At 49.5% G+C, this 22,605-nt stretch overlaps 1 protein-coding gene across 1 annotated transcript; it reads left to right on the top strand.

The window, feature by feature from the left end:
* Nucleotides 1-2,040: 2,040 nt before the first annotated feature.
* On the top strand, nucleotides 2,041-20,975 carry CACNG6 (calcium voltage-gated channel auxiliary subunit gamma 6). The gene is made up of 4 exons (XM_043600153.1): nucleotides 2,041-3,644; nucleotides 7,317-7,391; nucleotides 9,164-9,301; nucleotides 20,263-20,975. Exons 1-4 carry the CDS (start codon nucleotides 3,308-3,310, stop codon nucleotides 20,499-20,501), a joined length of 789 nt encoding a protein of 262 aa, XP_043456088.1. The 5' UTR covers nucleotides 2,041-3,307; the 3' UTR covers nucleotides 20,502-20,975.
* The last annotated feature ends 1,630 nt before the right edge of the window (nucleotides 20,976-22,605 follow it).

The raw sequence follows: 22,605 nt of genomic DNA, 5'->3' as shown, positions 1-22,605 counted from the left end.
GGAAGGAAGGAGCAGGTGGAACTCAGTTAAGGACTTCTGGGCCTTCCAGGTGCTGGGCAGCGTAATCTCCGAGTTGCAGGTCAGGAGACAGGTGGCCAGGCCAATGAGAAGGCAGAGGGAGTTGTTCCCTGATGGGGCACAGCTTGGGAGGACATGCCTGTGTGTCACCATCTCACTTCATCCATCCATCCATCCATCCATCCCTGCATCCATCCACCCTTCCATCCCTCCCTCCCTCCTTCCATCCTTCCATCCTTCCATCCATCCACCCTTCCTCCCTCCCTCCATCCTTCCATGCATCTACCCTTCTATCCATCCATCCATTGCTCCCTCCATCCATCCACCCTTCCATCCATCCATCCTTCCATCCCTCCATCCCTCCCTCCCTCCATCCACCCTTCCATCATCCTGCCCTCCTCCCTCCCTCCATCCCTCCCTCCCTCCATCCATCCACCCTTCCATCCATCCATCCATCCTTCCATCTTTCCATCCCTCCCTCCATCCATCCCTCTGTCCCTCCATCCATCCCTGCATCCATCCATTCCTCCCTGCATTTGTCCATCCACTCATCCAATCACCTAATGCACATCTGAGGCCTCTGTGCACCCAGCCCTGGGCTGGGCGGTGTTGAGGACACGGAGCTGAGTTCCTCCTGTACCCCGCCCCTGCCCCAGCCTGGTGGGAGAGCCAGACACAGACACACACAATCACACCAGAGTGACTCATGCTCCAATACAAGCAGCACAGGGCGCTGTGAGCGTCCAGAGCAGGGTGGACAGATAGGGCCAGGGTGCACCAGAGCAACCAGCCACGGACCAAGGAGTTGGTGAAAGGTGGGTCCCACCTGGCCTGTGTGCAGAAGGGCTGAGGGAGGGGGTGATGGGGTGAAGATCAGGCCCTGCTGCCATTCCACATGGCTGTCCCCGTCCTGGCCCCTGGGGGACCTGAAACTGCATGGAAGGTCCCCCGGGGGTGCCCTGTCTAATAAACTCAATGATGAGGACTGTGGCTCTGGTTCCAGTGCCCCTGACACCCAGCCCTTTTCACTTCTGGGGAGTTGAAGACAACCAGCACCAGAATCAGCTCTATCCATCAGGATCCAGGGAGCTGGGCCCCAGCCTTCTGCCCCAGGGGTTCAGGCTCCTCCCTCAGACCCAGGAGTCCTGGCCCCCAGCCCCATCCTCCTTCAGGCCCAGGTGTCCTGGCCCCCAGCCCCTCCTCCCTCAGCCCCAGGGGTCCAGACCCCAGCCCCCTCCTCCCTCAGACCCAGGAGTCCTGGTCCCCAGCCCCTCCTCCCTCAGACCCAGGAGTCCTGGCCCTCAGCCCCTCCTCCCTCAGCCCCAGGGGTCCAGACCCCAGCCCCCTCCTCCCTCAGACCCAGGAGTCCTGGTCCCCAGCCCCTCCTCCCTCAGACCCAGGAGTCCAGGCCCCAGCCCCTCCTCCCTCAGACCCAGGAGTCCAGACCCCCAGCCCCCTCCTCTCTCAGACACAGAAGTCCTGCCCCCAGCCCCTCCTCCCTCAGACCCAGGAGTCCTGCCCCTCAGCCCCAGGGGTCCAGACCCCAGCCCCCTCCTCCCTCAGACCCAGGAGTCCAGGCCCCAGCCCCTCTTCCCTCAGATCCTGGAGTCCTGCCCCCCCCCCCGCCCCCACCTCTCTCAGACCCAGGAGTCCAGGCCCCCAGCCCCTCCTCCCTCGGACCCAGGAGTCCTGCGCCCAACCCCTCCTCCCTCAGACCCAGGAGTCCTGGCCTCCAGCCCCTCCTCCCTCAGACCCAGCAATTAAGATTCCCAGCCAGGCCCGCTCCCTCTCCGGCCACCCTGGAGATGGGACCCGCGGCTCAGACGCTTGCCCCTTAAGGGGGTAAAAGTCCCCCCAGGCTCCAGCCGGGTCAGGACCCCGCCCCTAGGCCCTCCTCCCGGGACAGCCTCCCGCCTCCCCCCGCGTCCCCTTAAAATATGGCAACAGGCGCTGGGCGACAGGTGCGGGTGTTATTTACGGGTCGAGCCTGAAATAGCCTGGGAGGGCGAGGGGGTGGGTGGCTGGGTGGCTGGGGCCGAGGCCGGAGCGAGCGCAGCGGCGCGTCCGGGCCGAGCAGGCGGTGGCGTGCAGGACAGGCCGGCTGGGAGGCGGCGCGGAGCTGGGGCCGGCGCGGCGCGGAGGCAGGAGAGCGAGACGGGGCCCTGCCCGGGAGCCCGGGGCGGGAGGCCTGAGGGGGGCGGCGGGCCTGGAGCTGAGCCTGGAGCGGTCCTGGCCCCGCCGGCCCTGGGAGCCCGGGGGAGGGGGAGCCGAGTGATCCCGAAGGGACGCCGAGTCCCTTCCGGGTCCCCGTGGTCCTTTGAACCCCGGGGGGGGGGATTGCGTCCCTGTTTCCTGAGCCGCTGCGGGGGACCACAGCCCCTCCTCCTGACCCGGATTGGGACCCCAGGTCCCCCTCCTGAGCCCCGGGGGCGTCCCCCAGCCCCCTTCTCCGGACCCCATTATGTCTCTGAGCCAGCAGTCCCCTGTCTGAGACCCAGGGAGACTTTCTCTGACCTCTCTTCCCCGAATGGCCGGGGAGACACCCACTCCCTTCTCCTGGTTTCCAGCAGGTCGCCCGCCCCTTCTCTGAAGCCCAGCCGGCACTCTACAGCCCCCTTCTGTGAATGTTAGGGAGGAGCGTCCTACTGCCTTTCTGAGACCCAGAAGGAGTTCTGACCTGTTCTGAACCCCAGTGGGGACCCAACTTCTCCCTCCCCAGACTCTGAGCCCCAGAGAAACCAGGAGGCATCTCCTCTCCAATACATAGAGGGCCTCGGCAACCCTCCCTGGGTACCCCAATCTCTGAGCCTTAGTGGGGTGCTCAGAGCCCGTCCCCCAGGACACCCAGTTTCCTGGAGATTCCTCCCAGTGGGGACCCAGAGCAGCCCCTCAGAGGCTCAGCTAGTACTCAGTTCTCCTTTCTCCCGGGCCCTCAGGCTCCCCTCCTGGATACCCAGCTTCGAGCTCTGGGCCTTGGGGGTACCTTGCTTTTCTTCTTGGTGCCACCCTCCTCCCGGAGTTTCTGTGGGTTCCCTGGGGCCTCCCCTCAACTTAGAGGGTTCCTGGGCCAGAAGATCTATTTTGTTGTCTTCCAAGCTCCAGAGGCGACCTCCACTCCCCCACTGGAGATTCCAGGGGAAGATCCCGATCTTCCCTTCTCAGCATCCAGTGGAAAGTGAGCCCCTCGCTTCCTTCAGCACCCCACTTGTTCCAACCGCCCCCCCCCCCCCGCCCCGGGCCACCCTCGGGACTCTGCCTCCTTTGCACCTGCTCGGCTACGGCCCCGAGGATGATGATGTGGTCCAACTTTTTCATGCAAGAGGAGGACCGGCGGCGGCGGGAGGCGGCAGGCCGGCGGCGGGCTCTCGGGCAGCACCAGTCCCGGCTGACGCCGGAGCGGGAGGGAAAGATCAAGCTGGGACTCCTGCTGAGCGCGGTGGGCGCCACGCTGGCCGTGCTGGCCGTGGGCACCGAGTTCTGGGTGGAGCTCAACACCTACAAGGCCAATGGCAGCGCGGTGTGCGACGCTGTCCACCTGGGACTCTGGAAGATGTGCACCAAGCGACTGTGGCAGGCGGACGTACCCGTGGGCAGAGACACCTGTGGCCCCGCGGAGCTGCCCGGAGGTGAGAGGCCACGCCCCCGGGCCGGGGATTGTTCCCAGAGACAGCGAGAGTGGGCGGAGTCAGGGAAACCCGAGCCCCAAGGAGAGAGCAGCCCAAGCCTACACCAACCTGTGCTCCCCGAGTAACCTTTGCTCCAGGCACCAACTGTGTGTGCTGGGGGGCGGTAGTTGGGGGCTGGGGGGGTGGGAGAGAAAGTCTGTACTTGCAGACTAGTCTGTGTACCGGCCATCCTGTCCACCCCCTCCCCAGCAGCCTGTCCGCAGCTACATCCTGTACCCCCAGACTAGCCTGTACCCTAAAACTCGCCCAAACCCTTAGACCAGCCTGTGCCCCTAGAGAGAGAGAGAGAGAGAGAGTTTGGGCTCCCGGGGTCAGCTTGGTTTTCCCACATTGGAGACAGGCCGCACTCCTATCCCATGGGCCCCGGGGAGACAGACCACCTTAATGCCAACCCCAAAATGAAATCTGTGCCGGACCCCCACGGCCGATATTGCCAAACACAGCTCTCACCGAACACCCCCCAACACCCTCCCCCCCCCCCCCCCCCCCCCCGCCCCGGGGAGACCTCGTGCTTCTGGGAGATGTGCTTTTCCATTTCCTGGTCCTGTCACCTGCAGATGCCCAGACCTGACCCTCCAGCCCTTTTTATTTTCTCTTCCAGACACCCACAGCCCTCACGGTCCCGCAGAATGGCCTTTCATCCGTGGCAATGCCACACAGCTATCCCATACCCCTCGCTCTCCCGGACAGGACATGCCATGCCGTTTACGTGCACCATTGGGACATCCTATACCCCCTGGGAACGGGAACGGCTCTTGCACCACACGTACTGACCCAAGGAAACTATCTGACACCCCTCACGGTCCATGTAGGGTGTCCCAGGCTTGATCACCCATGTGAGATCTCCAAACAGTGTCCTATAACCTCAGTGCCTCCCACAGAAGATCTCCTATCCCTCTGGGCTCCAAGGGGATTTCCCCCCTCACTTATCCACACATGCTATCTTCCACCCATAGGGTCCAAAATAGGACATCCCAAATCCTTGATAGCAGAGTGGGATAGATACCCCCACCCCTCGTCATGTGAGGTACCCACGCACTCAGCGTCCAGATTCAACACCTCACTTCTGCAGATGGGCTACTTTTTTGCCCCTCACAGCCTCAAGCAGGAAGTTCCCAAACTTTTGCACAATGGGGTGCCCTGGCAATAATATGCTTATGTAATATGCTTCGATGCTTACGTAGCACCCAGCCTCTGTTTGAAGTACGTCATGTGCGTTAACTCGTTAATCCTCATATCCTCCTAGCAACCTTATGAATAGTTACCATCATCCTCATTTTAGAGAAACCAAACATGGGGAGTAAGGAATGGAAGTGGTTCCATCTATGCACCAGGCTAGTCATATGGGATTTGAACCTGGCTGTCCCGGTTCTTCACAATTGCACTATATCGCATCCCAGGAGTCCATAAAGATGCCCCAAAGGTCCTCGCTGCCCTATAAGGGATGCCCCCCCAACCCCACTCCATAAGACAGGACTCCTCATATCCTTTGATGTCCCCCCTGTTGGTCAGAAAGGACTTCAGCCTCCTCACAGGACCGTCTCATCATCCCACAGTCCTGACCCTCCAGAGGGGACCGTCCAAAAGTTCACAGCTTCTGTTATCTCAGAAATATCCCACACATTGCCCTGTCCATCAAAGGACACCCTTAATTCCCTTGGCTACAAGTGGGGGGAGGGTGTGTGTGGCCCACCCTACTCTTTTCCAAATGGGATATGCCATCTGGAGTCTGAGACAAGATGTCCTGAATCACCGGTAGCCATGATGGGAGGCCAGACACCCCACGCTCTCTCAGAAAGATGGACCACACCTTCTTACTCTCTAGATGGGACTTCACGCTTCCCTCATGGATGAAGACCATGTGTCCCCCACTGACTGCTATCAATAGCATCCTCAGCCCTGCTGCAAGAGGTATCCTTTCCTCCTTGTTGCTGCAGGATTGCTGATGCTGCGGGGTAAGGACTCCCGTCCCACTGCTCCTGATAGAGCACGTCCTGCCCTTCTCCTTCCCTCAGAGGGCCGGTGCAGTGTCCCGCTGCCTCACCTGACTCAGGACTTTATTTCTTGTCCCTCTACATCTTTCTTTGAACTGGAAGGTTCCTTTGTGCTTCTCTAGCCCGCCTGGCTCGTCTTCTTGTACCCCTCTCATTCTCTACCTCTCTTCCTCCCCCTTCCTGTGCCTTAGTTTCCCCATCCGAAGCATGAGAACATGGGACTAGAGGAATTTGTGGGAAGTTCCAGCTTTCAAATGCAGTTTATATATTTTTTTAACGTTTGTTTATTTTTGAGACAGAGAGAGACAGAGCATGAACGGGGGAGGGGCAGAGAGAGAGGGAGACACAGAAGCCGAAACAGGCTCCAGGCTCCGGGCCATCAGCTCAGAGCCTGACGCGGGGCTCGAACTCACGGACCGTGAGATGGTGACCTGGCTGAAGTCGGACGCTTAACCGACTGCGCCACCCAGGCGCCCCGTCAGTATATATTTTAAGTTGGAAACTATACAGTGTTATTTTACATCTGTACGTGTTTTAATTTACATAAATGGTATTGCGCTGTGGATTGTCCCCGTTTGTGATTTACTTATTTATCGATCTATTTGCTCAACGTTATTTCTCGGATCTCCCCACTTTGCTTTCTGCTCTTGTAGTTCATGGCTACTGCATGGTGCAGAGATTTGCACAGAGGGCATCTGCCCCATTTTCTTGATCCCCCTGAGATGGACACTTAGGTTGATTCCAACTCCCTGTTCTTACAAACAGTGCTGCTACAATCATCCACACATATGTTCCTGCCTGTAGTGTTTCTCTGGATGTAGACCCAGAAACGAAATTGTTGGGTTATAGGGTATAAACGTACCTCATTTCATAAAGGATGTCAGAGTGCTTTCCAGAAAGACATTAGTGCCAGTTTCTGGTCCCCAGCTGTTTCCTCTTATTCTTCCAGTGCTTGATATTATCCTTTTAATATTTGCCAATCTAATTGATCTAAAGTGCCCTCTCCCTGCTGATTTAAGTTGCATTTCTGTGATCCCTGGTGAGGTGAAGCATCTCTTCATATACTTGTGAGTCATTCAGACTTCTTCTTCTGTGAATTGACTATTCCTGTCCTTTGCCCATTTATCAATTGGGTTTCCTCTCTTTTCTTGCTGGTCTCCAGGTGTTCTTTGTGTGTTCTAGTTAGGAACCCTCTCTGGGATGAGAATCTCCTCTGAGTCTATTAGCCTTCTGTTCCCTCTATCTTGGTGTCCTTTGTTGAATAAAGTGATCATCCGTTTCTAATCCCACTTGACCCCTTAACAAACCCATCTGATGAAGCCAGGAAAGAGACTATTATCTCATTTTATAGAGAAAGATTCAGAGGCTGCAGAGAGGTCAACAGCCTTCACAAGGCCACAGATCTGGACCTCTAGGCTCCAGACTGGAATCCCAGCTCCTGTATAGCTGGATGATGGCAGGCGGGTTTTGTTTCTCTGAGCATCATTCTCTCCTGTGTGTATCAGGGATGCTGATATCCTATTTTTAGGCTGCTGTGAGCTCTGTTAAATGCCCAGCCCTGAGCTTACGCCAGCAATGTCTGTATCATCACCTCTCTTTTTCTCTCCTGCTCCCACAGAAGCAAACTGCACCTATTTTAAATTCTTTACCACGGGGGAAAATGCACACATCTTCCAGAGAACTACAAAGAAAGGTGAGAACCACCCTGCGGTGGGGTGGTGGGGTGGCGGGAGGGGTATGTGGACCATGTCGGAAGGGTTCCTGATAGCATGGTCTTCCTCTCTGCTTTGCCCTGGGGTGGCAGGAGGGGATAGGGGAGGTCCCATCTTTGGGGGAAAGAGGTTCTCCAGAGCCCTGTGCCTGATGCTCCTACCCCAGCTCCACCTTTGTCATGAGCTGTGTGACTTTGGGGCAGTCACAGCCCCTTTCTGGGACTTGCTTGAAGATGTCCACCTGCCACATGCTAAGCAGAGTGCTGAGTGTTTCAATGATAAGAACTCCAGTCCTTGCCATGACCCTGCAGGGCGGTGGCTTCATCTTGTGGATGAAAAAACGGTAGTCTAGAAAATGGTTACATTTACTTTTTCCAGAAGGGGCAGAGGCAGAATCATCCCAAATAATCCTGACTCCAAAGCAATGATCTCCTGTAGAATCTTCTGTGAGATGGAAATACTCTGTACCTGTGCTGACCGATGTGGTAGCCACTGGTCCCATGTGGCTGCTGGGCGCATGTGGCTGGTGTGATGCAGAGACTAAGTTTTTAAAATTTCGTTTCAATTTGGGGCACCTGGGTGGCTCAGTCGGTTGAGCATCCAACTCTTGATTTCGGCTCAGGTCACGATCCCAGGGTTGTAGGATTGAGTCCTGTATCAGGCTCTGTGCTGACAGCTCGGAGCCTGGAGTCTGCTTCGGATTCTGTGTCTCCCTCTCTTTCTGCCCTGTCCCCACTCGTGCTCTGTCTCTCCCTCTCTCTCCCTCAAAAACAAGTAAGCATTAAAAGAAAAAAAGACTATACCCTTTCTTGGGAGCCTGGGTGGCTCAGTCGTTTAAGCATCTGACTCGTGGTTTTGTCTCAGGTCATGATCTCACAGTTCACGAGTTCGAGCCCTGCAGCAGGTTCTCTGCTGTCAGCACAGGTTTTACCCTTTCTGCTATAACCACAGCCTCTGCGTCACCCCAGTACCTCAGTGTCCATCCACACCAGTAAAGAGATTGTGGTCATGTCATGACTCCTATCCAGCCCCTGTAAGGGTTTAATGAGATGATACAGCTGAAACGTACAGTGTGATGCCTGGCACATAGTAGGCCCTCAGTCAACAGTGGTTCCCACCCTCCCTGCTCTTTTCTGTCTTGTCTTTGTGCTAAGTGAGTTTGGGCAAGCCACTGTGCTTCTCTGGGATAGTGAATAATCACAGTGCACGTGTATAGCACAGCTCCTGTGTGCTAAGCACTTCACTGGGCACTTTTTATAAACTAATTCTAATCTGCACAACAGCCCAGTCAAATAGGGATTTCTATCCTGATTTTCTAGAGGAGGAAACTGGGGTTCAGAGAAGTTTGGTGACATTATTATAACCTCCCAGCAAGGCAGTGGCTGTACAGAACTTAGACTTGGATCATTTCACTGTAACAAACTACCTTCTCTGTTGTCACCCACATGCTCACTGCCTCAGATTCCTCACCTGTAAACAAACAGTGACCAGATCCCAAGGAATAATTGGTAGTTCCCATTTCTTTCTAATCCTGACCCTGTCTCCTCTTTGCTTTGTGGCCTCAGGCAAATCACTGAGCCTCTCTGTGTCTTAGTTCCTTCAACAGTGTAAGTAAAATATTGGACTGAATGATCTACTTGAAAATTCTCTAGTTCTGAATCTTCCGTCTTCCTGGTTTTGGGTCTCTATAGGGGAGTCCTTCCCACTTCCTCCCTCCCATGTTCTCTACTTCTTCCCTTTACTCTCCTTGCAGAGGTGAATCTGGCAGCTGCCGTGATAGCAGTGGTAGGCTTGGCACTCATGGCCCTGGGGTGCCTCTGTATCATCATGGTGCTCAGCAAAGGTGCAGAGTTCCTACTCCGAGTTGGAGCCATCTGCTTTGGCCTCTCAGGTGAGGGCTGGGAGCCTGGAGACTGAGGGAATTGCATGCTGGGAGGTTGGATCTCCAAGAGCTCTTGCATGCTAGGAGGTAGGGTGTCCAAGCACTGTTGCATAGTGGGAGTTTGGAACTCTAGGTAATGTTGTATGCAGGGAGGTAGAGTGTCCAAGCACTGTTGCATGCTGGGAGTTTGAATCTCCAGGGCACTGTTGCATGCTGAGAGTTGAGGGAAACCCACCGGCTGTAGTAGTCTCAAAAATGGAAGAATTATGGGGCGCCTGGGTGGCTCAGTCGGTTAAGCGTCTGGCTTCGGCTCAGGTCACCATCTCGCGGTCTGTGAGTTCGAGCCCTGCATCAGGCTCTGGGCTGATGGCTCAGAGCCTGGAGCCTGCTTCCGATTCTGTGTCTCCCTCTCTCTCTGCCCCTCCCCCGTTCATGCTCTGTCTCTCTCTGTCTCAAAAATAAATAAATGTTAAAAAAAAAATTTTTTTTAATGGAAGAATTCCAAGCTTTATTGTTGCCTAGAGATTAAAGGGTCTCCAAACACTATTTTAAATTTGGATCAAGGGTTTCCGAGAATTGTTGCCTGCTTGGAGGTAGAGTCCACAAACACAGTTGTACCATGGGGATTGGAGGAAGCTTGAGGGCTATAGAGGTCTCAAAGAATGGAAAATTCTAAGCCCTGCTGTCCCCAGAGGGGTCTCCAATTTGAACCCAGAGGTCTTCAATTGCTGTTGCATGCTGGGAAGTTGGAGGCCATCTCCAGGCACTGTTGCTTGCTGGGAGGTTAGAGGACATCTCCAAGCACTGATGCATGCTGGGAAGTTGGAGGACAACTCTAAGCACTGTTGCAGGCTGGGAAGCACCAGGACTGTAGTAGGCTCAATGTGAGAGCACTATTGGCTGGGAATTGGAAAGTCTTCAAATACTCTTTTAGCTTTGGAACTTAGGTCTTCAATGAATGTTGCATTCTTGGAGCTGATGGTCAAAAAAAAAATTCTACATCTTGTCAATGTAGTGCTCATTGGATCAGATGTTTGCTAAGGTAGATAGAAAGGTCACTAATTATATAAGCTTCATTTGTTCATCCTCTGTGAATTTACTGAGCACTTACTATGTTCCATGCACTGTGCTAAGGGCTGGGTATATATGACTAACAAGACAGATACAGTCTGCCCCTCACAGAGCCTAGCAGAGATAGACAGTAACCAGTAATTACACATATAATAATGCAACTATAATTGTGATGAAAGTTATGATAAAGCGTATTAGGGGTAGACACTGCAGTGAGGGTGTATCAGAGGAACTCAGAGAAAGTGGTATTTAAGCTGGTAATTGAAGGGTGAATAGGACTCATCCAAAGTGTGGTGGTGACAGTAGTGGTGACTATATTGATGATGTTGTCTATTGTGGTGGTGGTGGTGACAATGATGGTGGTGATGGTAGGGATGATGTTGGTGATGTTGGTGGTGATGGTGGTGATGATGATGATGGTAAAAATGGTGGTAACGGTAGAGATGATGGTGTACTGATAGTAGTGATGGTGATAGAATAGCGATTTGACAAGTTTGAGGAACAGAATGAAGGTCAGAGCATAAAGCAGGCAAAATCTTTCACAAATGTACATGGTAACCTTAACTAACAAGTGGGGTAGACTCTAGTACAAGATAAGGGAGAAATGATAAGTCTTCACGAACATGAATATATGAATAGAAAATAATAATGATCAATTTTTATTATTTTGTTGCCTTAGAGATCTTCCTAAATAAAGGGGAAAATTCAATCATCTCCTTTCCTTTCTTTCATTTATTCATTTTATTCATTGATACACACACAGACATATTACACACTTTTGTACGTTTTTGTATATGTAATATTATCAGAATGTAAAGACAAAAGGTGCCTTCCTTTAGGGAGATTACTGGTTAAGGATACCGAAATAACACAAATCATCCCACAATTACAAACTTCTAGGTGCTATAAAAGAAAAAGAAAAGTAGATTTCTATGAGAGTGCATAATGAGAGCACCTGATTTAAAGCAGAGAGTTAGTGAGGGCCTCCCTGAGTAACCAAGCTAGACAGAGTTTGGTGAACTTAAGGTCTTGAAAGAAGGCCAGTGTGGCTGGAGGAAGGAGAGTGAGGAGGACACTGGGGTCAAAGATGGACCAGGAAATCAACAGGGAATCCAAACATCTAGGTTGGCGTCTAACTTCTGACAAGTTGTGTGATCTTGGGCAAATCTTTTATCTCTGAGCTCAAGTTCCCACATATCCATGAAGTCAGTCATCCAAGTATCCATTTGTCAAGTATCCATCTATCCATCCATTCATCCCATCTATCCCCGTCCGTCCATCCATCCATCCATCCTTTCATTCCATCTATCCATCTGTCCGTCCATCTATCCATCCGTCCATCCGTCCATCCATCCATCCATCCATCCATTGATCCATTAATTTCCTCCCACTCCCTTCTTCCTTTTCCATTCTCCTTTCTCTTTTATCTGTTTTCCGTCTATTCATCCATCCATCTGTCCGTCCGTCCATCCATCCATTCATCCCATCTATCCATCCATCCGTCCATCCATCCATCCATCCATCCATTGATTCATTAATTTCCTCCCACTCCCTTCTTCCTTTTCCATTCTCCTTTCTCTTTTATCTGTTTTCCGTCTATTCATCCATCCATCTGTCCGTCCATCCATCCATTCATCCCATCTATCCATCCGTCCGTCCATCCATCCATCCATCCATCCATTGATTCATTAATTTCCTCCCACTCCCTTCTTCCTTTTCCATTCTCCTTTCTCTTTTATCTGTTTTCTGTCTATTCATCCATCCATCTGTCCGTCCGTCCATCCATCCATCCATCCATCCATTGATTCATTAATTTCCTCCCATTCCCTTCTTCCTTTTCCATTCTCCTTTCTCTTTTACCTGTTTTCTCTCTATTCATCCATCCAATCATTCAACAAGTATTTTTTTTTATATCCAGTAGGTGCATCATTCTATCCACTGGGGATAGAATGATGAATAATATTAAGATGATCCCTGTTTTTGTAGAATTTATAGCATGGTAGGAATTTGGTTATTGAACTCATACTCGTGTTATTCCAGGGGGTGCCATGAAAGTGAGGATATAAAAGTGTTTTATGGAAGTCTCAGGCATGAAATTTTTATGCAAACTGTACAAGCAAGTGAAAGCGAGGGGGTGGATTTGATGCTGTAAGTATTTTGGCTATATTTGGTATCAGGCCCTGGACAGATTGAATTTTCAAGATCTCCTTAAATAAAGGGACATGTTCAGATTATATTGTTTCTCTCCATGAAATATACACATCAGGTATTGTTCATGTTTTAGAGATACAAGACAGACAAGTTTCCTGCTCTCATGGATTTATGATAGCGAGGGAGATAGCCATGGGACAAATAGACAATACTAATATAAATTAATATATGCTAATAATTACCAGCTGTGATAAATGCTACAAATGAAAATGAAAGAGTGTGGAGGAAAATCTGTAACAGGGAGATCTGATATAGACTTGTGTGGCAGTGCTTAAGGAGGGCTTCTCAGAAGTGCAATAGCAGTGATAGTAATAGTAATAGTAATAGTGATAGTAATAGTAATAGTAATAGTAATAGCAATAGCAATAGCAATAGCAATAGTAGTAAATAGCAATAGTAATGGTAATAAAGAGTAATAGTAATAGTAATAAATAGTAATAGCAATAGTGATAGTAATAAATAGTAATAGTGATAGTAATTAAGAGTAATAGTGATAGTAATTAAGAGTAATGGTAATTAAGAGTAATAGTAATAGTAATAAATAGTAATAGTAATAGTGATAGTAATAAATAGTAATGGTAATAAAGAATAACAGTAATAGTAATAAATAGTGATAGTAATAGTGATAGTAATAAATAGTAATAGTGATAGTAATAAATAGTAATGGTAACTAAGAGTAATAGTGATAGTAATAAATAGTAATAGTGATAGTGATAGTAATAAATAGTAATAGTAATAAATAGTAATAGTGATAGTAATAGCAATAGCAATAGTAGTAAATAACAATAGTAATGGTAATAAAGAGTAATAGTGATAGTAATAAATAGTAATAGTAATAGTGATAGTAATAAATAGTAATAGTGATAGTAATAAATAGTAATAGTGATAGTAATAAATAGTAATGGTAATTAAGAGTAATAGTAATAGTAATAAATAGTAATAGTAATAGTGATAGTAATAAATAGTAATGGTAATAAAGAATAACAGTAATAGTAATAAATAGTGATAGTAATAGTGATAGTAATAAATAGTAATAGTGATAGTAATAAATAGTAATGGTAATTAAGAGTAATAGTAATAGTAATAAATAGTAATAGTAATAGTGATAGTAATAAATAGTAATAGTAATAAATAGTAATAGTGATAGTAATAGCAATAGTAGGGATGTGTAAGGCAGTACTCAGAGAAGGGTAAGCAGAAAATTATTCTAAGCAGCATAAAGGTCTCCAGGTTTGAAAGAATTTGGTGCATTTGTAGACTGAAAGAGGGGCGCCTGGGTGGCTCAGTCGGTTGAGTGGCTGACTCTTGGTTTCAGCTCAGGTCATGATCCCAGAGTTGTGGGATCAAGCCCCGCATCTGGCTCCGTGCCAAGCATAGAGCCTGTTTCAGATTCACTCTCTTCTCTCTCAGCCCCTCCCCTGCTCTCTCTCTCTACAATAAAACATACAGACTGAAAGACGTTGTACTCCCCACTATTTTAGGGTGGGAAGAGCTGGGGAGATGAGCACAAACAAGGAGGCAGGGGCCAGATCACGTAGGCCCTTCTAGGTCATACAAGGCATGTCAGGCTTGGTCGGGGAGGAAGTACAGAGACGTGTCTAAGAGAAGAAGCTATGGAGTAGACCTGGTTTTAGTCAAACCTGAGCTCCACCTCTCCAGGCTTTAATCTTCCCCTCTGTAAAGTGGGGATAATAATACATACCTCATGAGGTCTAGTGGGAAGAGATGAGATGAGAGAGTGTTTGGTTAGATTCTTTTCACAAAGCCAAGGCTAAGAGTCTACTGACTACAGCCCATGGCCAAATCCTACCTGCCCTTTGCTTTGGGGTTAGTCGTAGTTTTAAACCATAAATCCTATTGTGGTTCCTACCTGATTCAAAAGCCAATACATTCACAATCAATTACTACCACTAGAATAACGTGGCTCCCAGGTCTTATGTGGCCTGGCTCCTGGCTCTGTGGGACTTCATCTCTTACCACCTGCTCCCTCTGTCCTGGTTTCATTGGCTTCTTTGCTGTTCCTCAGACACTTCAATCTCATCTCCCGCTCAGAGCATTTTGCACTGCTATCCCCTCAGCCTCCACTAGATCATCCCATGTCTCATCCCTTCCTGTCATTTAAGTCTCTGATCTGGTTGACCACCTAGGAGGCCCATTGCTGCCGTGTCCCTACCTTGCCCCCTTTTCTTCTCTCATGGAATTGATCACTCCCTGAAATTATATACCTGTGTGTGTATTCCATTGCTCGGGCTGCCATAACAAAGTACCACAACCCCGGGAGGGTTAAAGAACAGAAATGTGTTGTCTCATGGATCTGGAGGCTGGAGGTCTGAGACCCAGACATGGGCAGAGTCAGTCTCCTCCGAGGCCTCTCCTTGGCTTGTAGACGGCTGTCTTCTCCCCGTGTCCTCAATCTGTGTATCTGTGTTCTCCTCTCCTCTTCTTGTGGGGACACCACCATATTGCCCTCCATATTGGATTAAGGCCCTAGTGGCCTCATGTCTGTTTAATTATTCCTTTAAAGACTCTGTCTTTGGGGTGCCTGGGTGGCAGTTGATTAAGTGTCCGACAACTCTTGGTTTTGGCTCAGGTTGTGATCTCACAGTTCCTGAGTTAGAGCCCCCTGCATCTGTGAATGTGGGAGCCTGCTTGGGATTCTCTGTCTCCTGTTCTCTCTGCCCCTCCTCCCTCACACTCTCTCAAAGCAAAAAAAAAAAAAAAAAAAAAAAAAAAAAAAAAACTTAAAAAAAATTCTATCTTCAAATATAGTCACATTTCAAGAAACTAGGGGGTCAGGACTCCCAACAGCTGAACTTTTGGAGGCACGATTCAGTCCACAGCAATACATTTGCCCTATTATTGTCTAATTCTCCTTCTGGGATGGAGCTCCAAGAGGACAAGGCCTTTGTTAGTCTTTTTTTTTTTTCTTAATATTTATCTATTTTTGAAAGACAGAGAGAAACAGAGTGTGAGCGGGGGAGGGGCAGAGAGAGAGGGAGACACAGAATCCGAAGCAGGCTCCAGGCTCTGAGCTGTCAGCACAGAGCCCGACAGGAGGCCTGAACTCACAGACTGCGAGTTCCTGACCTAAGCCGAAGTCGGACGCTCAACTGACTGAGCTACCCAGGTACCCCTGTTAGCCTTGTTTATATATTTTATAATGGGGGCTCAATTAAGATGTGTTGAATGAATCAACGAGGCATGAATTTGCAGAGGAATCAAGGGGACTGGAGAGTGTCTTGTCTGAATATTCTTCCACCTCTGGGTCCCTAAGCTGAGCTGCGTGGGGCCAAGGAGGCCTCAGAGGGGAGCTACTGACCCACAGATCACAGACTCCTGGCTGCATTCTCCAGGACCCCGATTAAAAACCATGGGGGGGGGGGGCGCCTGGGTGGCTCAGTCAGTTGAGCGTCTGACTTTGGTTCAGGTCATGATCTCGCGGTTTGTGAGTTCGAGCCCTGCGTCGGGCTCTGTGCTGACAGCTCAGAGCCTGGAGCCTGCTTCGGATTCTGTGTCTCCTCCTCTCTCTGCCCCTCCCTTGCTCATGCTCTGTCTCTCTCTGTCTCTCAATGATAAATAAACATTAAAAACAAAAACAAAAACAAAAACCATGGGGGGAACGAAGTACCAGGGAGTGGGGGGGAAGAAGAGTCCGGGGTCTGAGAGAGGGGGTAGCTAGGACCCATGACTCATGGGCCATCAGATGGTCCTACAAGATCTGACCCCTGCCCACCTCTGCACGTCTATTCCCCACCACTCTCCCCTCCCCACTGTCTTTTCTCCAGCCACACTGACCTTCTTTCTGTCTCCCAGACACACTATACTCATTCTACCACCGGGCCTTTGCACAAGCCATTCCTTTCTCTTGCACCGGCCATCACTTAGTTTTGTGCCTCCTCCAGAACCTGGCTTCTGTTCATCCTCCAAGTCTTAGCTCAAATGGCTTTTCCTGGTGACATCATCTCAAAGTCTGTGCTCTGCTCCTGGATGTCACTCGCCTTCCCATCACCCTGTTCTATCTTTCCCGGCACACATCACTCTCTGAAATTATCTCGTCTTCTCATGTGTTTACTTTGGACGTTACAACCTGGCAGCCTGTGGCCAGCGATGACCCATAAATGGACTTTGGCGGGCAGGGCATAACGTTTCTCTGAGCCAATGTTTCAAGGTTGGGCAAATTCCCATAAAAAATAGTAATCATTTACAAAATTCCAGCTAATCTTAAAAACTCAGAAGATCTGGCAATTTAAGTCCCCATTTCTGAAGGGTTGCAGTTGGCTGAAGCTGAGTTTTGGACTCTTTGTCTCCCCCCACCCCCACCAGCCACCGCACTCACCTGCTTTGTTGACTTCTGCTTTCTCATTGCCTCCTGCAGGCATTTGAGTGCAAGACTTGGTTTATTTGTTTACCGCCTGTCCCCTCCATCTAAAATACAAACTCCATGAGGTTAGGGTCTCTGTCTTGTACTTTCTTCTTTTGTTGTTGTTGTTGTTGTTGTTGTTGTTGTTGTTGTTGTTTTTAATTTACATCCAAGTTAGCATATAGTGCAACGATGATTTCTGGAGTAGATTCCTTAATGCCCCTTACCCACTTAGCCATCTCCCCCCACACACCCCCTCCAGTAACCCTCTGTTCTCTATATTTAAGAGTCTCTTATGTTTTGTCCCCCTCCCTGTTTTTATATTATATTTGTTTCACTTCCTTTATGTTCCTCTGTTCTGTGTCTTAAAGTCCTCATATGAGTGAAGTCATATATTTGTCTTTCTCTGACTAATTTCACTTAGCATAATACCCTCCAGTTCCATCCACATAGTTGCAAATGGCAAGATTTCATTATTTTTGATTGCCCAGTAATAATCCATTGTATATATATATACTACATCTTCTTTATCCATTCATCCATCAATGGACATTTGGGCTCTTTCCATACTTTGGCTGTTGTTGATAGTGCTGCTATAAACATGGGGTGCATGTGTCCCTTCGAAACAGCACACCTGTATCCTGTGGATAAATGCCTAGTAGTGCAATTGCTGGGTCGTAGGGTAGTTATATTTTTAATTTTTTGAGGAACCTCCGTACTGTTTTCCAGAGTGCCTGCATCAGTTTGCATTCCCACCAGCAGTGCAACAGAGATCCTCTTTTTCTGCATCCTCACCAACATCTGTTGTTGCCTGAGTTGTTAATGTTAGCCATTCTGACAGGTACAAGGTGGTATCTCATTGTGGTTTTGATCTGTATTTCCCTGATGATGAGTGACGTTGAGCGTTTTTTCATGTGTCGGTTGGCCATCTGGATGTCTTCTTTGGAGAAGTGTCTATTCATGTCTTTTGCCCATTTCTTCCCTGGATTATTTGTTTTTTGGGTGTGGAGTTTGATAAGTTCTCTATAGATTTTGGATACTAACCCTTTATCTAATATGTCATTTGCAAATATCTTCTCCCATTCTGTTGGTTGCCTTTCAGTTTTGCTGATTGTTTCCTTCGCTGTGCAGAAGCTTTTTATTTTAACGAGGTCCCAGTAATTACTTTTTGCTTTTATTTCCCTTGCATCCAGACACGTGTTGAGTAAGAAGTTGCTGCGGCCAAGATCAAAGAGGTTTTAGCCTCCTTTCTCTGGAGGATTTTGATGGCTTCCTGTCTTACATTTAGGTCTTTCATCCATTTTGAGTTTATTTTTGTGTATGGTGTAAGAAAGTGGTCTCTGTTCATTCTTCTGCATGTCGCTGTCCAATTTTCCCAGCACCACTTGCTGAAGAGACTGTCTCTATTCCATTGGATATTCTTTCCTGCTTTGTCAAAGATTAGTTGGCCATACGTTTGTGGGTCCATTTCTGGGTTCTCTATTCTGTTCCATTGATCTGAGAGTCTGTTTTTGTGTCATGTTTTTTTTTAAATCAAATTTCATTGCAACTTAACTTGACTGCCTTTCCTTTTGTTTCGTGATTCACCATCTTTATTGGGGTATGGTTGATGAGCTTTATTGGGGTATGAATGGTGAGTAGAAATTGTAGATCTTTAAGGTGTACAACTTGGGGTTTTGATATACATGCACATCATGAAGTGATCACCACAGTTAAACTAGTTAACAACATGCATCACCTCACGTGGCCACCTTGGTGTGTATGGTGAGAACACCGAGGCTCTTGTCTTGTAACATGTGTGATACGGTATTGCTAACTATAGTCACCCTGCTGCACATGAAATCCCCACAACTCGTTTGTCTTGCGTAATTGAGTTCTGTACCTTTGCCCCACATCTTCCCCTTTCCCCTCCCCCGCCAGCCCTTGGCAACCACCTTCTGTTCTGTGCTTCCATGGTGAATTCAACTATTCCAGATTTTACTATCGCTCTTTCCAAAAGCCTTACTTTTTTAAAAGTAAACTCCATGCCCAACATGAGGCTTGAACTCATGACCCAGAGATCAAGAGTCACATTCTCTACCCACCAAACCAGCCAGGTGCCCCTTTTATTTTTCAAACAATTTTTTAATGTAGTCTTTAATTGATTTTCGTGTTTTTGATTTTGGACTTTGATTTTTTGTTTTTTTTTTTTTTTTGAGAGAGAGAGAGTGAGCAGGAGTGAGGGGTGGAGAGAGAGAGAGAGAGAGAGAGAGAGAGAGAGAGAGAGAGAGAGAATCTTAAGCAGGCTCCACACTCAGCTTGGAGCCTGACACAGGGCTCGATCCCACGATGCTGGAATCATGACCTGAGCTGAAATCAAAAGTTGGATGCTCAACCAATTAAGCCACCCAAGCACCCCTGCTTTTTCCTTTTTAAAATTTTTAATGTTTATTTTTGAGAGAGAGAGACAGAGCATGAGCGGGGAAAGGGCAGAGAGAGAGAGAGAGAGAGAGAGAGAGAGAGACAGAATCTGAAGCAGCTCCAGGCTCTGAGCCATCAGCACAGAGCCGGACACGGGGCTCGAACCCACGAACCATGAGATCATGACCTGAGCCCAAGTCGGCCGCCCGACCGAGCCACCCAGGTGCCCCCACATTTTTCTTTTTTCTTTTTTTCTTTTTATTTAAAAAAATTTTTTTTCAACGTTTATTTATTTTTGGGACAGAGACAGAGCATGAACGGGGGAGGGGCAGAGAGAGAGGGAGACACAGAATCGGAAACAGGCTCCAGGCTCTGAGCCATCAGCCCAGAGCCCGACGCGGGGCTCGAACTCACGGACTGTGAGATGGTGACCTGGCTGAAGTCGGACGCTTAACCGACTGCGCCACCCAGGCGCCCCCCACATTTTTCTTTTTTAAAGCGCTAAAACACACATAAGATAAAATTTACCATTTCAACTGTTTTGTGCTCAGTTCTGTGGCACTAAGCACGTTCACCATCCATCTCCAGAGCCTTTTCACTTTCGTGTTTCCCCAAGCACAACTCTGTCCCCATCAAACAGCAGCCCCCACCCCCCCATCCCGTTCCCCCAGCCCCTCGGCCTCTGGCGACCACCACTCTCCCTTCTGCCTCTGTTTGTGTTGTGTTCCTTCTTTATGTCCAGCTTCCAGACTCGTGCTATAGGGTTGGTGTTTAGTAAGTAGCTGTCGAAGAAATTAGGTGGGGTGGTGCTGAGGGCCCCCCAGGTTTCCTGTTTGAACGAGCATGAGATGGGGTGTGCTGGGGAGACGCTCAGACCCAGGTCGGGGTCCCCGGGGGCCTGAGCGCCATGCCTGTCCTCTCCCCACAGGCCTGCTGCTCCTGGTCAGCCTGGAGGTGTTCCGGCATTCTGTCCAAGCCCTGCTGCAAAGAGTCAGCCCTGAGCCTCCCCCAGCCCCAGCCCTGGCCTACGAATACTCCTGGTCCCTGGGCTGTGGGATGGGGGCCAGCCTGGTCCTCCTGCTGGCCAGTGGCTGCTTCCTCCTGCTCACCTTGCCTCCGGGGCCCTGGGGCTCACTCTGCCCCAAGCTGGGGCACAGGGCCACCTAGAGCCAGCACTGTGCCTTCTCTAACTCCTTCCTTTTCTTCTTCTTATCCCTCAAAGTCTTTCCCCTTGTCCTGGAGAAACTGCGTTCTGCCTGCTGTGGGGCACACGTTGTTTGCACAAACCTCCCTCTCCTGCCTCATGTTTTCCCTCTGTGAATATGTTCTTCTCGGTGGCCGAATTGGGATGCTTGGGGTACGATGGAGAGAGGCCTTTTACAAACGAGGGTCCCCAGGGAAGGCTTGCAGGGGGACCTGATGGGGTAACTGGGGAGTAGGGTGGGGGGGATGAGATCAGGGGGTCTTAGGACGGACTTGGACTGATTCATGTCCCAGATCTGGATGTATTCACTTGTGGGAGAGGCATCTTCCAACTAATTTGAACCTTGGGGAAACAGGGGAGGGGGAGGGGAAATCGCTGGGTCTGGCCTCGCTGTGGTCTGGTTTGGGATTAAAGGTTTGGCAATTTCAGAGCTTTGATTTGGAGTCTGTTTGGATATGGTTGTGCGTTCCGGGGTGGTGAAGAGGGACCCCTTGTGCTCTCCACAAACCTGCTACTTAGCAGCCCCGAAGTCACATGTCAACAAACCCACAGAGTGGCCAGAAAACTCAGCAGCTTAGAGCACACACATCGTGGGTTGAACTGCATCCCACCCAGACGCCTGTGCTGGGATCCCGACCCCCAGGATCTCAGGGTCTGTTCGGAGGTACCCAGGTGAAAGCGAGGTCATCGGGGTGGACTCTCCTCCAGTATGACTGGAGTCCTTGTAAGGAGGGGGGGAACACAGACAGTCGCCGAGGGAAGAAACAGAGGCCCTCAGCTGCCTGTGAACCGAGGAGAGAGCCGGGAACAGATTCTCCCTCACGGTCCTCAGAAGGAGACAACCCCGAGACCCGCTGACCCTGGACTCCCTGCCTCCAGAACCTGGAGACAGTACACAGTGTCCTTCAGGCCCCTGGTCTGGTCTGTGGTGCTTTGTTAGGGCAGCCCCAGCGGGCTGGACAGATTCTAGTGCCTGGAAATGGTGTGACACACAGGGCTCTGGGACGGGGGCAGGGACAGGCAGGGGGCTTTGGAGGTGCCCGACAGAAGAGCCACCCTGGGCTCCAGGAGACGGTCGGTGGGGACACGCATCCCCAGGGCTCAGAAGGAGGCAGGGAGAGTTGCAGGGACAGTGGCTGTGTTCTCAGGGAACGCTGTCATCACTGCACTAGAAAGCTGGTAGGAACCAGAACAGCACCAGCTGATGCTACAGAGAACCAAGACCCACGTCCAGGGCTCCGGCGCTCAGGCCCAAGGACCGGCCTCGCATCTTGGGAAGACCAGGTGTGTATTTCAACTCCACAGTCACAGCTGGAGGGGGCTCCTGGGAGGCGCAGTCGGGTGGGCGTCTGACTTCCGCTCAGGTCATGATCTCACGGTTTGTGAGCTTGAGCCCCACCTGGAGCTCTCTGCTGTCAGTGCAGAGCCTGCTCGGGGTCCTCTGTCCCCCTGCCCCCCACCTCTCTGCCCCTCCTCCCCTCTCAAAAATAAATGAGCATTTAAAAAAAGAGAAAGAAAGAAAATCGTGGCTTGAGTGCATTCTTTGGTTTCACAGGAATAGCTGAAGCTCATCTGTTACCTCTCAAAGGCCAAAGTCTCTTAAACTTAAAAATGTTTGAAATAGGATCACCTGGCTGGCTCAGTTGGTACAGCAAACTCTTGATCTTGAGGTCTTGAGTTCAAGCCCCACGTTGGGTGTAGAGATTACTTGACAAATAAAATCTTAAAAAAAAATTACAATAGGGAATACATGCTGATTTATGAATACAAATGTGCTAACATCATGAGTTTGATTTCCTAAATGCTATATTTACAACTTAAAGATAATTACACATATCATATATAATATTTTATATACCAATAATATATAGTGTATGATTATAGTTAATTGGTTACTATATTAATAATATGGGTATTTAATATGTTGATATGTTATCTTAACATTTTCTATGTTTAGTTATATATTATAAATACAATTATAGGGGCACCTGGGTGGCTCAGTTGGTTAAGCATCCAACTTCGGCTCAGGTCATGATCTCACAGTTCATGAGTTCAAGCCCTGCGAGC

This window comes from Prionailurus bengalensis, chromosome E2, assembly GCF_016509475.1.
Source record: "Prionailurus bengalensis isolate Pbe53 chromosome E2, Fcat_Pben_1.1_paternal_pri, whole genome shotgun sequence".
Classification (NCBI taxonomy): Eukaryota; Metazoa; Chordata; class Mammalia; order Carnivora; family Felidae; genus Prionailurus; species Prionailurus bengalensis.
The sequence above is the reverse complement of the archived record's forward strand: the minus strand, read 5'-3'. Positions and strand labels throughout refer to the sequence as shown.